Raw genomic sequence first — 14906 nt, forward strand, 5'->3', positions numbered from 1 at the left:
TGCTTCAGCATTAGCTAGATGCTTAGCATTTTGAATATTGTGGCAAAAAAATTAAAAGTTCACTTATTAATATTTATCAGCAGTATCATAATTTCCATCCTCTTATTTCAGAATTTCACTTGAGGCAAAAATACCACAAGTGTAATTACTCTAGCACAGCTATTAATGTGCTGAATGATAGGATACTGTGGCACGTGACCTTCTATTGTTCATGGCTTTAAAGAGAAAGCAGATCATTTTTCCCTCTTTTCTTTTAAGGGCTATTTTTGCATATCTTCCTATTGTTGGTAAAAAATAAATGGTGCAATTCCTATAGAAAATAAAAGATCATTTTTATTGGTTTAAACTGTAAACGTAAGACAAAAAATCTTTTTTTTTCACGATGCAAGCATACACAAAGTGTGGGCACAGAATTAATAACTTGCAGCCTAAAAACGTTCATGTCTCCGGCCCTTTTTCCTGTGCCCTTTTTCCCCTTTCAATAAATTCCTGAGTCAATCTCAAAAACCCTAGGTAAAGCATGTGTTCTCTGTATAAACCAAAGATGCAAATGCATTACCATGCCCTGATTTGTAGTGGGGTCTGTGTGTTTGTGTGGGGGTTCAAACCTGGTTTATATGTTATGAATTAATCCAGGAGGCAGCACCACGCATGGTTGCACCCTGGATGGTTCTTGGGGTCACTTCTCTGGAAGTTCACTGATGGCCATGGGTATTTGCTTAGGCAGTCATGTTTTGTGGAAGGTTTAGCAGACTTCCCTTTTCAGAACCAAGAAGCAAATTATTAGGAGGAAAATGATGTTTTGCCTTTCTTCTAATTTTTTTGAGTTTATGCAGTAACTCCTGCAAAGCCCAGGAAAGCATGTTTAAATGAAGCAACTGTAAATACCATTCATTAGTAACTTATTTTCCCTTGAGTCTTGTGAAGTGTGATTTTTAAAGACTGCTTTGTCTCCTGAATAGTATTAAGATTACAAGCACATTTTACATTCATGAGGCTGAAAGGCAAAAATGAAATGATCCTGCATTTCTTCACATTGTTAACTATGTGACTAATTTCAATTAATATGCTTATCATATGGAACTGTTCGTGTTTTATTTCTGAAACACGTGTCGTTGTCGTCATCTCCATCCATTCTTGTCTTTCGTGATAACCTCCAAACTGTTTCCATTCCCCACTTTTCCTGAGAGAGCCATGTCCTCATGCCCCCCCATAGCTGAGCTGGTGAAGAGAGGAGCCTGGGCCAGATTTGCTGCCACTGTTACCCCTCTAATAAATGGGGATGAATAATAACCATTGCACCGAGGCAGGTCCCCTTTTAGGGTGAAAATACACCAGCAGGTTCCACACTTCTCTCCCAGCCACTGCATTTTGGAGGCTAAATCCCAGTGGGGTCTCTGGGGCTGTAGAGGGTCTGGGCAAATAATGCAGGTGGCCACTGCCCTGTGGGCAGTTTGGACCTCAGTTGGGCAGCAAATTCCTCAATGACACAAGGCTGCCTTACCTGCCAGGGCCTACATTCAGTCTAACTAATAATGGATGAGCAGTGTTCCCCCCAGCTTTTGTGGGCTCTGAGGAGGTCTCCTTGCACATCCCCGTGAGCACTGTGGGGTCTGCACAGTAGGCTGTGTGCTGCCAGCATGGCAGGCTGTGGTTTCTTTTCCTGTGGGGTGGTAGAGCCTCCCCTCTCCTTCACCCAGACCCTGCTGACATCTCCTCTATCTGTTTTCCCTCGTGGCCAGGGAGAAGAAGCAGCTCTCTCCCCCCTCTGTCTGTGGAAGGTATGGGGACTCCAGCTCTCACCAGTTCTCTCTTTTGCCAGTGGGTCAACGGGGGCTCCCAAAAGACCCCTCCCCTATTACTGTCTTCCTAGCAGATACTCCTTGTGTCCCACCTCTCCCCCAGTGAATTGCTTTACTGCAATTACAAGTTATCATTGTGGGTGAAGAACTTGAGTCATTATTTTGCCAAGTGCAGGAAATGTGAACCATTCTTTGCATCCCCTAATCACAATGAGTTTGCCGGTTGTTGAATCAAGACGATAAAAATAATCCTCCGCGTTAGAATAGCTTTTGTAATCACGTGTGACACATAGGGCTGCACATGGAGAGGTCAGCGTAAGGAAGAATAAAAGGGGCTGCGCTTCTGGAGATGCTGCAGTGAGGGCTGGTCCTGCCCTCCCTTCCCATCCCATCTCCCCCCACCCTTTCTCTGGCTCTGCTTGCCTGGGTCAAACTGCTGGCTGGCAACCAGCAAAGAGTTTGCCCCACGAATTAGGAGCAGGCAAGAGCGTTTGGTGAGGAGTGTGTTCGCATGGATTCCCCTCCCACAGGCCAGGTTTGCATCATGCAGACCCAGCCTGATGGATTTTTTTGCTTGGCCACTGCAGCCAGCTGACCTCTCCCCAGAGCAGGTCAAGTGCTGCCGAGCCAGCGTCTGTGGCTGCCCAGCACTGACACGGCTCGGGGAGCCACGGATGATGTCAGCCAGATCTGGCTGGGATGGGTGAAATGGTTAAATGTCCTTCCAGTCCCTGGGCGCTACAGCCTTGGAAAGCTGTGCCTCCCATCCTGTGCCTCCCTGCCGTTCCAGTGCCTCCCATCCTCACCAAACGCTGGGCTCCTCCGGGGCTTGGGGTTTCTGCATTCCCACCACTGCTGTGCCGAGCCGGGACTGTGCTGTCAACATGAGCTAATGCTGACACACAGTAAATATTAGCAGGCAGAACGGTGGGAATCAGAAGGAAAATATTTAACAGTTCATTCTCTTCCTACAAAGATTTCCATTTAGAAAGTTAACTCCAGTGTGCCACTGCACAGTGTTTCCTTAGAACAAAGGGAAAAATGAAAATAAAATAGCCAGATCTGTAACAGCTAAGGTAAGAATTGAGTTGCTGAGGTTTAAAAAATTCCATGTGGAGCGGTTCAGCTCTCAGGTAGATTGGTGCAGCTCTGATCCAGTTAGCACTGATGGCAGCCTCACACATGTCCTAAGGAAAACCAAACTTCATGATGCTGCTCTCCTGCTTGGTGCCCACTCACTCCAGTGGGAAGGAGTTATCAGCTGAGCCAGTTCCAGTTTTTTTCCCCATTTCATTAGAAACAAAGCCCAAACCTAAGCCACAAAAAATACCCCAAAGCCCGAAACATAATTTTATGAAGCAAAAATAGGGAAAGTACATTTTCTTTTTTCCAGTGTGTGTAATTCCAAATAGGGAATGGAAGGCTCCATCCTCTTACAAGCCAATACAGCTATGAATCCTTAAACCCAGATCTAAAAGATGTTAAATTTCCCTTGATGGGACCAGGGTAATACCTATCAGAAAGTACAGTATTTAAAAGAACCTATAATTGCAAATAATATAAATGTGGAGAATGTTTTGGAACAAGTGAGTGTGTTGTGCAGTGTATAAAAACGTTAGTCATGGCTCTTCATGGATTTGTTTGTGTCCTTGGCAGGCTTCAATGGCTGAGAACAGTATACCTCTATACACTACTGCTTCCATGGGAAATCCCACTCTGGGCAATTTAGCCAGTGCGATGAGGGAAGAGCTCAATGGTGCAATGGAGCATACGAACAGTAACGGGAGTGACAGCAGTCCAGGACGTTCCCCTATGCAAGCAATGTAAGTATGGCAGAGGCACGTGCTGGCTCTAGGTCTTGTCCTACCAAGGGTGACTCTGGAGACTCCTGGCTCCTTCCTGAGCTTCATGGATGGAGCAGCAAGAGCAGACTTCTGCCTCCATCTGGGAACATGCGTAGGGTGGTTTGAACATAAAAGAGCCATTTACCAGTTTCCGTGTAAAACTGATCAGCTCAATCCAGTCCAAGAAGGACACAAGGCTTATAAAATTGTTCACTTGTTTGCAGTTCTCTTCTTTAAACCTTGCAAAACCTCATAGGCAGCTGTGTTTCTTGGAGAAAACCTGTGATTTCTCTCCCCTTTGGTTTGCGCGATGGGGCAGAGCTGGGAAATGGGTTTGTTTGGCGAGTCAGAAAAAACCCACTCAACACAAAACGGTCTTGGTAAGCATTAACATGAAGGTCTGTGTGATTTATAGATTGCTCTTAAAATATCAAAAGGAGAATTAATAGGGGCATTATAGCAACAGACGGCGGCGTAATGAGCGCGTCTATAACCGCATGAAGTGACGGGGGCCCGCCTGCCCCGCTCAACGTGAGCGGCACCCGGGCAGCGGGCGGGCGCAGGAAAGGGTAAGGCAGGAAGGGTGTGATGCCCCGATGGGCGTGTGCAGTATTTATGGGGTGACGGAGTGAGTTTGCAAAGCTGTAAACTCCCCCCTCCCCTCACATCACACGCCGGGTAATTGGCGGCTGGTGAGGAAGCCCGAATTTACAAATCCTGTCGTTCCCGAAAGCTCAGCGGAGCAGTTGGGTACCTGTGAGTGACCGTGCTGCCCGTCTTCCCCCTGCTCCTTAAAACAGCCTGTAAAATTACTGGCTGGCTTGCCAGGGCTCACATTGCACATTAAAAAGAGAACTAATTTGTAGTCTTCTACTTCAAAGTAATTTGAATAAGGGATTTACAAAAGTAAGTCTAAATCAAAAAGTAGAAAAAACATTAACCTAATACCACGGTAGTAATTAGTTGTGAAACTAATTAGCATTTAATGGCAAAAAAGTTTCCCACCTGCATAATGTGTTGTCAGAGGGGAGGGGGCATGAAGGAATCTGAGGCTCTGGATACTTTGATATTGCAGTGTTTTAAATCAGTGCACAAAGTGCTTTGAAAAAAAAAATCTTTAAAGATGGCAACATTCATTTTTAATTAATAATTAATTTAAACATTGTCTTTTACCATTTACTTCAAAACATTCAAATAATGTGTTTAGCTTTTCCAGTGATTGTTTGTGCAGTATTAATTATCTCTCCCAAAGTAACGGTGCATGACACACTTTCCGTCTCTCACAGACGGATTCATCTCCAGGCAGTTTTAGTCACAATTTGTTATCCTCTGCCTGTGACCACGCAGGGCCAGCGTGAAGGAGGAGTGGAGGGACATGACTTCTCTCAAGAAACAAGACTTCTCCCAAGGGTTTCTCCTGGCCTGACAGACAAGGATGAACGTTTATGATGTTGTGTTAATCCAAGTAATTATTTTTTTGCAAGTTCAAGGCTAGTGCAGTTCATGCACGTCTCATTTCACCTAAGGTTTCCTTGTCTTTGAATAGACTGAGAGGAGGGAAAAATAACCGAATTGAAACAGGCTAGGACATCTTCCAGAACTGTGCATAGCTGTGGCCTTTGTTGCACTTAATAATCATCTCTTAGCACATTGATACCAAGGTGAGGGGCACAGAACAAATAGTGGAGAGAGAGGAGGTCGGGGGGAGTGATGCCTCATTTTCATTATTCACCAGAAAATCCAATTTTCTGTTGTAATATGGAAATGATTGTTTCCTGAGTGTTTTCATTTTCTCAGAATTGATAATATATGTGTTCTCTGCTGAACATTTCTTTTTGCTTAAGTAAAATGTGGCTGGGTGATGTTCCAATACCAGCCTCGGAGCTTCCCCATTATAATGGTGTTTCTAAGTAGTTTGAAGGGATCTAAAGCCAGAACACCATTCACACGTCACAGGGTTTACCCTGTTTACTAAATAAAATCATGAGTCAACAGCGACTCTACTGTGCAGTTTACAGACGCTGTGAAACCTTTTTGTTTTCCATGTTCCTGCTTTGTTAACAACATGCTCATTTTTTTTCTCAGAACAGATTTCCTTGCCATAATGCAAAATATTTTTTAAACAATTTCAGAGTATTAGAAGAAATCAAGTTTTTAAACTTTATTTTAAGATTTAAAGGACCTTGTTAACATGACAGCCAAGAAGTCTAACACTTTAGCTGAAGTCTTATTACCGCTCATTCGTTTCCTTTTTATGACACATTGAACCACAGCTAGGGTGGGTTTTTTTTCCCTTCTCTCTCCCTCCTTTTGAAACACTAGAAAGTAGTCGCATAATTACAGCTTGGGGACATAACACTTTCATCCTGATATGCTCCAAAGGTAGCCACAAAGCAAACTACTCCATGCTGTGTGCACCACCAGAACTCAGTGGCTTTAAACAACAGTCAGCTTTATTAAAAACTCCTCTGTTCCCAGAGTGGACAAACAAAAGAATTACTCAGATGTGAAAAGAAGGGGAATCTGTGTTCAGCAAGGTTATTTATTGTTAACCCCTTCTGGAGTCCCAGGCATCTACTTAAAAGGAATGTGCTGAATTTCTGCTGCTGTGAAAACAGAAATGGGAAACCCTTTCTTTTCTTTGCCTTCTTTCCCCCTCCCCTTTCTTTTTCTTGTCGCTTAACCCAGCGTTTACCTTTTCTGTATTTCAGCAGACTGAATTCTTCAGTCTGTAAAGGAAGTTTTCCTTCCCCATTTTGAGGATTTGATGAGGTGGTAAATAGAAATTCAGACTTAACTTCAGAGGATATGAAAGTCTCCCTTTGCCTTCAAGATTATTTAAGCTTATTTACTTCAGTTGCTTAGAAATGTTTGAGAAAAATCACAGATTCAGGAAGGTTTCCTCCTCACATGCCATTTTGTGGTTGCATCTGACAGAATACACAAGGAGTTGGAATTTTTTGGCATTGTTTTCCTTGCAGCTCTCTCCCTGGGGCTTGTGTTACCCAGATAACCTCCTCATTTAGGGGATGGAGGTTTTGCCAAGCTCACTGTCTGATGTTTGTGCAACATGTGAGGTGCCGGGGGAGGCTGGTGTGACTCTGCTCCCTGTGCCTTTGTGGCCCTCTCTGGCTTTGTCTCACCCAGGGTTGTGCAGAGCTTTTCATAACTTCTGTTGCTTCTCACACCTCAAGTTTTATTTTTTGACCTCTGGGAATCACACCAAACCTAAAAGAGAATCTCAGTTAAAACCACCTGTTTTCACCTGGTTTCATAACAAAACCAGAAGAGGGGCAGAGTTTGTTTTGGAAAGGTTTGGGGACCATTGAATTGAGCACAGTGAGCACCTGTCTAACCTGCTGGCACCTGAGGTGGTGGGGATGCACTGGGACACTGGGCAGCCTTTGGAGAAACTCCACTCCATGCACCAAGGCCTCTCCGCTGCACGTGACATGTGCTCTCCTCTCCCCTTTGAAAATTTCCCTTCTGTGTTTTCAAAAATAATACTTAAAAAAAAAAAAATAAGCCCAGCAGCGGCAGCATCAAAACCAGAAAGCAAAAAAGCAAGACTTTGACATTAAAACAGCAGTAAAAAAGATCACTGCCATAAAGGCCAAGTAGCACAGGCTTTATTGGGCTCTCAGTGCAGCTGCTCTTTCCCCCTTTTTCTTCTGTTTTTCATTTCATGTTTTCTCCCAAGTGAGGGGCCCCACAGCCTATTCATAATATTAAGTTTTTCTAGTTGCAGGTATTCAGCATAGTATTGACTGAGGCCATGAGCTGCTGGGACAGGTAGCACATGCACACTCCAGCATGACAGCCTCCTTGTGAGACTTCTTACATGTTTATGCCAATTCTTAACGTGTGATCCTTGAGTTGTCTCCTTCCAGTCTTTTCTTTACCCTTCATTTTTCACTAGTTAGGTTAAAAACTGTATGAGCTGTGCTCTCAGTGTGTATTTTTTTCAAAAATTGCCTGACATGCAGAGGAACCTCTTTGCTTCCAGAGATGTGTTGATAGGACACACATTAGTGGATTTGAAGGGAAAAGGTGTGTGTCCATGGATACTGCATCATTTCTCCCCAGCGTTCCTTTGGATGAGTTGGAAGGTGCAGTTAATACTTGAGTATTGATCCAGCACTTTACAACTCAAAAAGTTGAAACAAGCAGGGACTTGAAAGGCATTCGCAGCTCACATTTGAATTGTCTGTAGTCAGCAAGTTAGATGCTTCCTAAACTTACCCAGACTCAAGCCTGAATGAAGAAATAAACAGGATGCAGGGGTACAACTGGCTCCCTTGAAGTAGGCAAGGCTGCCTTTGGTCTGTCTGTGGATGCTGAGTACATTTTCCCTGCCCAGTGATTTATCCTTGCTGTCTGTTGTCGTTGCTATCCACGCAAAGCATAAAATACAGTGCAGCTATTTTAAATCATTCATTTTAAAGCAAAGTTGTGCGAGCAGAGGGGAAGTTCTTAGAGTGAAGGTGTGTGCTTCAGGTTGTGTGTTCATGTTGCATATGTGAAAGGGTTAAATCAGCCTGCACAGAGGAAAAAACATGACTCTTGGAGGTGGATATCAACTCAGTGAGAGACAGAGTGAGACTTGAACTCATTAACACTTTATTTTAAGGGATTGCCTACAACATCAATTATTTAGGAAGCAAACAGGGTCTCCATCGCTGTGTCGCATTATTAATACTTGGTAATGTCAATAAAATCCTACTTTCCTATAAAGTCCCACCAACAAGACACTATTGACTCACATGGCTACTTTACATTTCAAAAGCTGCTGAACAAAAAAAAAAAAAAAAAAAAAAGAGAGAGGCAAAAAAAAGAAAAAGGTAATTTGTATTTGTATAGGATTTGTTGTAAATATGATTTACGAACAACATTTTTCAATTGTTATCATACCCGTTTTGAATGACCAAGCCCCATTCCCCTGCGGGTTATTCATGTGCTTTGCTGTAATGAGAAATTTGGCAGATCTCATCTTTTTAGTACATCCTTGTGCCCACCATGAGCTGAGGATCATGTTCTGCCTTGTTTACAGCTGACAGTGTTATTATTCTCGTTAGGACTGTGCTTTCTTATCATATTGTTGTGTTGAGCGAGCCTTTTCCTCTCTGTTTGTGTTTCCTGGCAGGGCTTTTCTTCCCTTATTGACAGTTTGTAAAAATATGCATTAATTTGGAGTTTAAAGCATGTATCATGGTGTCTCTTTGCTGTGTTTGCTTGAAGTTGATTAATGATAGAACCTCACTTGGGGTCGTCCTCTGGAGAGTTGTCTCACAGGTTCTGCATGTTAACGAGAGACGCTGCACACACAGCGAGGATGATTAGCCCGGCCCGCGCTGCGCCGAGGCCTTGGCAGGCCACTGCCTTCCCCTTCAGATGCATATTCCACCTATTTATCCAAAGATCATATTAACTTAATGTGTCAGCTGAGAGCGTTTTCTCCCCGTCCCAAGACAGAAACCCTATCGAGGTGCTCCTCCCAGAGTGTTTTCCCAGGGAAACTGAGTGCTGCCTGCCTGGCACAGCCTTCGTGGAATCTCAGAATCATTAAGCTTGGAAAAGCCTTTTAGGATCGAGTCCAGCCATTAACCCAGCACTGCCAAGCCCACCACTAAACCGTGGTTTAGGTGCCACATCCATGTGTTTTCTGAAGGTTTCTGGGTGCAGTGACTGCATCACTCCCCTGGGCAGCCTGTTCCAGTGTTTGGTTACTCTTTCAGCAGAGAAATTTTTTCCTAATATCCAACCTAAACGTCCTGTGGGGCAATTTGAGGCTGTTCACTCTTGTTCTGTTGATTGTTACCTTGGCTTGGCTTCCGTGGCCAGCACAGACATTGAGGGTCTTCTCCTTGGTGACCTGGAGCTCCCAAACCAACTCACCTTTCTCCCCAAACCACCTGCGCTGTCAAAACCATTTTTTAATGAGCAGCTTGCTCATTGTCTGTTGTTTTCTTTTCCCAGGCACCCTGTGCATGTCAAAGAAGAACCATTAGACCCAGATGAAAATGAAGGCCCACTATCCTTAGTGACAACAGCCAACCACAGTCCAGATTTTGATCACGACAGAGATTATGAAGATGAACCTGTAAATGAGGACATAGAATGAGTATGTCTGACATCATTATCCTGAGAATGAAGATTGGAAGAACACGTCAAACTTAGCTGTGAAATCTCTCCATTATTGTACAGTCTGGAGGATTCTCAGTCCACTTTGACAACTATGAAATATGTTAACTCTTAGTGCCATCAAGTATCCCATTTGGGAGTATTTTTGATTTTTCTACTTTTTGTTGAAAAAAGGAATTTGTACTCTGTGCATTGGATGGACTTGTTTGGTACTTGGGATTTTCCTCTCTTACAGTCAACATCAGTGTTGTAAATTTGCTAAACTGATTCACTTGCATTTAGCAGCCAGCTGTGGACTGCAGGTCCTGCCAATTTTGGACACTTGAGGACATCAAACTGAGCATGTACACCTGAACTGCAGATCAAGTCTTTGCCCAGATTTTAAGGATTCCAATGGACAACATATTTGCACAGTACTGCATGTTGATTATCACTGCCTTTACTCCATTTTTTTTTGTTTTGTTGGTTGGTTTCTTTTTTTTTTTTTTTTTTTTGCTTCCATTTGGGATGGGGAAGGCCTGTGTGTGCACGTGTGTGGGTATGTGTGCGTGCGTGTGAGCGTGTATATCGGGGAGGGGTTCAAAGAAAAAAATTATCCCAAACTTTCTAATGTATTGCTTTTATTCCCCTGCCCCACTTTTCCTCTACCATTTTAAGTTCTGACCTCAGGCCTCATCTGGGCCCAGGGCCTCTCGGAGGCTTCAACGTTTTCTGTACTTTGTGATGAATGTTAATAGGTGTTTTTATTATACGAAGCTGAATGTCATTGAATTGTTTGTAGTTTTTTCTGTCATTCATTCCAATTTCCTTCAGATGCCACCATGTTTTCTTTAGCTATGGAAAACATTCCATTTCGGTGTCTCCTTTTTTGTTGTTGTTGTTTTTTGAAAAGGTCCCAAATGCTGCACGATACATGTGGAAGGGCTGTCCAACGGAGAGAGAGGAACGAAGTACTGCAAGAATGAGAATGAATGACAGATGAACATAGAAACACTGTAGGAAGCAACACAGATTCATTCCACAAAGCAGTATTTTTAATATATTCTTGTTTTGTTTAGGTTCTTTGATTTTTTTTTTATTTTTTTTTTGGCAGCAATGGTGAATATTAGCAAATGCCACAAAATTGAACAGCACAAAGAAACATATGCAGCACCAACAGAGTTCACTTTTAGTAGAGAATGAATAGTACAGTGGCAGGTTCTCGGTTGTTTAACACGAGTTCTAATGGGTCAACAAATCTTTCTGGAATATCTAAGATTACCGAGATGGGCACCTAAACATTTATTATTACAACTTTATTTTTTTCCTATTGTTTTTTTACATTTGCATTTGCAAATACTGGTTGGAAAGATGACTTCATTAAATCGTTACTGTACATGGTGATGTTTCACGGTTAAACATCAGTTCAGGATTGCTCGGTGGCGTTAATCTGTTTGAATACAAATTAGATTTCAGATTGAACTTGTTACGGGAGTTAATAAGGACGGGGCCCCACTAATGCTATAGTGTTAATTTTCAGCTGTGCAAATCCAGTACTGCAGTTAGGATTGTTATGCAATATTACACCAGCCAGTATGGAAACCTCGCCGGAGGAGTCGGGAGAGTTGGGAGAGAATTGGCGCCGGGGCTTGTTAGGCAAAACTGGCAAAGCTCTGCAAAGCAAACACGACATACAAAATCTGTTGCCATAGGTCAGTAAACCTCAGTCACCAAACACCTAAACATTTTCATTCTGCAACCACTTTTCTGTCACTCATTTATTTATGTAGGACTGTAGCTTTTTTTTATTATTTCGAAAAGCCTTTCAGAGCTTAATTTATATTCTTCTTTGTACCTTTTTTTTTCCTAAAATTACCAAAGATATTACACAAAGGTAAATTATGTTCTCTGTTATATGCTTTATCTTATGAAGCCAAATATCCTCTTATTGTTGATCAAAGGAGGTTGAAGAATTTAGAGGGAAATGACAAGATGTGGGCTATTGCTAACCTGAGAGGGAAACTGCTCCTTTATTCTAGAAATTTTAGAAGGCCAAGTAGATGTCTGAACCAAAGTTGTTACTTTTTATTTGCAATTCTTTACAGTGACCAAAATGAAAGTCTGTAAAGAGGAATTGAGGAGAGCTTTTGAGGTTAAAACTAGAAATCAGTGTTATGGGGGGAGCTATGAGAAGGGAGCTGAAGAAAGCAAAGACACAATTATTTCGTGGAAAATTAGAGTATCAGATAAAGGAGGCAGTTTAATAAAACACAGAAGAGAACAGAAAAGCTCCCACAATTTAACTGGACGACATAATGGTATTTCTAGAATAAAAAGGAAAAAAATTTTTTTGGTCTTTGGTTCTACAGATTGTGTGCCACTTCTGTTCCGGGACTGTGCTGGGATGTCTGCTTTAATTTTGGTTGATCTTGGCACATTTACTCAGTTTTGTTTAGTTTTTGGTCAGCATTTTTCATAAGGAAATAACACTCCTGTCCACTCATAAGCTTTGGTACAAGAAATTTTATTGGCAGTTACTTTTATAAAACGCAACTCTGCTTTCTGTTTCAAAAAGACAAGGAAAAAAAAAAAGGGCAGTCTGTGGTCATTTGGAAACATTTTCCTTAAATTTTTTTTTTTTTTCTTTTTTTTTAAGTTTTGGTTTAAATTATATCCAGGCAGCTTCGTGACGTGCCGGCGGTAGCCAGACAGGGATCATGAGAATTGAGCCCTGTGCTTCAAAACTGAGTGGTTTGCTGGTTAGTTCGGTATTCAGAAGGGGGATAAAAATCTGGTAGATTAGTTCATTCTCAGCATGTGTAGCTAGACATGAGTAAAGATAACAGCATGAGAAAACTGTTAGTACGCATACCTCAGTCCAAACTGTTAGGGAATGAGTAAATAAAAAATACATTTCACTCAGTTGCACTTAGTTGTATGTCTTGCATGCTTAGTCTAAAGACTGTAGCAAAAATAAAAAAAATTAAAAAAAGAGAAAAACAAAAAATTAGAGTTTAACATATCTGGCAGGTGTTGCAGCCTTGCAGAAGAACCAACTGAAAATCTCAGGCTTTACATCAAGCAAACTTCACTATGATTTTTACAATTCTGATTCTGTATCCCTTTGGATATACAGTTGCTTCTTTAGGGAGGGGTTTATTATGTTGTACATATATATCCCACTGTGTCTGTGTGAGCCTTTGTCTTTTGGGGGGAGGGTGGGGAGGGAGGAAAAGGTGGAAAGGTCCTTTTTCTAGATATCATTCCTCAAAAGGAATAAATGCAGACCTGTTTGTCAAAACACCTTTTGCTTTTTGTGCAACTGCTTTATATTAACTATACTAAAAAATAGCTTTGAAAAAAAAAAACTACTGTATGTAATGGAATTGCAGAATACGCTGCACATGTATTTTATTTAGTTATCCTTGCTTTAAGAATATTGGATGACATTTGCTGACATGTGGGAGAAAATCCCTGACTTTTTTTTTTTCAGCTTTTAAATTGTAACATAGTTGACAGATTTTTTTTTTCTCCTGTTATCATTGATCAAAGCATTTTTGTACAGTTTTTGTGTTTAAGCTGGTTTTTTTGATACTTTCCCACCCCTTCTGTTATCTTACCACTGCCTTTTCTGGCTGTCTTAAACAAAGTTCATATATTTGAAAGGAAAAAAAATTGTTTAAAAAAAAAATGTTTTTCTCCTGCTGCAGTAAATATTTTGCATGATGAATTCCAGGGTCACACTTTCAAAGTTTATCAGTGAAGTAGTGATTAATAATGGGGAGTGTCAAACTATTGAACTTTTTGTATAAAAAAACAAAAAAAAAACTTTACAAGGTGCCAAGATGTAAAGACAATTTGTTACATGTTTTTTTTCTCAAAGAAAAGCGTACATTATGAAAGTAGTACCATGTATCAGGTAAATCGCTGTCAGGAATGAGAGTCAAAGCCTTCCTTGTCCACAAAAAAAAAAAAAAAGTTTGTAAATGTAAAACCTGTTAGGTTTCTGCATTCAACTAGAAGTGAAATGAAAAAAAAAAAAAAACCAAAAAAAAAAAACAAAACAATATCAAGGCTTATGTAGAGCAAGTGACCACAAAAAAAAAAAAAAAAAAATGACCTTTTTTTGATTCTCACTCGCAAGAGTCCCACGGCAGGTCCTGCACCGCCCCTTTCCTGGAGCTCAGCTTCGGGGAGAGACCAGGGCAGGGATGCTGGTCCTACAAATATTGCAGATCATTAGATATTTTATATATATACATACATAAATATATATATATATAAAGTTTTTTAAAATAATTTTGAACTATTGTAGTTTTCAGATCGCCAATAATCTCACGTTCATTATAGCATGGAAAAAAAAAAAAGCCAAATGTGTTTAAACTCTTTTGAAATCCTTTGGTACCTTTGGTTAATAAACTCAGAGTGATTTTTTTAGATGTTTCAGAAGTCATTTAGTATTCTAGTCTTGCGAGGTGAATTTGCAGTTCAGGACTGCATTTAATGGGCCCAGAACAGGTAACCAAGTATCTTCTACCCATAAGCCTTGATGAAAATGGTACAGTCCAGACTGTTAGCATGGTGCTTCGTGTGTATGTGCTGCCAGTAACAAGATTTTTTTTTTTTTTTTTTGATAAGGCATAAAAGAAACTCATTCCTTACATCAACTGTAATTCCATCATTCCATGTCTGTTGATACAGACAATAAAAAATGTTGTGTAGTCAGTACTAATTACTGACATTATAGCATTCTCAAATGCAATAAAAATGCTGGTTGTTCACACTGGTAATGCAAGTTGCCATGTCCGAAGTTCTTGTTTTGTTGTTCTCCCCCACAGTGACGGATGTCACATCCCATGGTCCCTGATCCATGGGCACCTTCATCCATGTCCTGGCTCATTCATGGATGGACAAATCTCGTCTCCTGCCTTGAGTCTTCCCCAGACACATCCAAGTACAAAATATTTTAGTGGTGGTTTTGTGGACAGTCTGTACAGAGCAGCTGGGTGAGGCTGGAACAGTGGAAGCAAGAAAGACACAGTCATTCAAGGAATTAATCCTCTTTTCCAAGGAAGTCCTTCAGTTTTGCCCATTGGGCTCACAGGGGCTTATTTGCTTTCTCGCTGGACTCTGTTTCAAA

General features: G+C 41.3%; 1 protein-coding gene across 3 annotated transcripts in view; it reads left to right on the forward strand.

Moving 5' to 3' along the window:
* Positions 1–14556, forward strand: part of FOXP1 (forkhead box P1) — a 174425-nt gene extending 159869 nt beyond the window's left edge. For 2 of the 3 annotated variants that reach the window (XM_053953634.1, XM_053953635.1), the window contains exons 17-18: positions 3459–3625; positions 9623–14556. In XM_053953634.1, the coding sequence (XP_053809609.1) occupies positions 3459–3625; positions 9623–9767 (312 nt within the window). In that variant the 3' untranslated portion in view covers positions 9768–14556. Of the gene's footprint in view, positions 1–1742; positions 1782–3458; positions 3626–9622 lie in introns of all 3 variants that reach the window. The other variant, XM_053953633.1, reaches the window with a different exon arrangement.
* Positions 14557–14906: the final 350 nt, after the last annotated feature.

Source organism: Vidua chalybeata, chromosome 12 (genome assembly GCF_026979565.1).
Source record: "Vidua chalybeata isolate OUT-0048 chromosome 12, bVidCha1 merged haplotype, whole genome shotgun sequence".
In the NCBI taxonomy this organism is placed as follows: domain Eukaryota; kingdom Metazoa; phylum Chordata; class Aves; order Passeriformes; family Viduidae; genus Vidua; species Vidua chalybeata.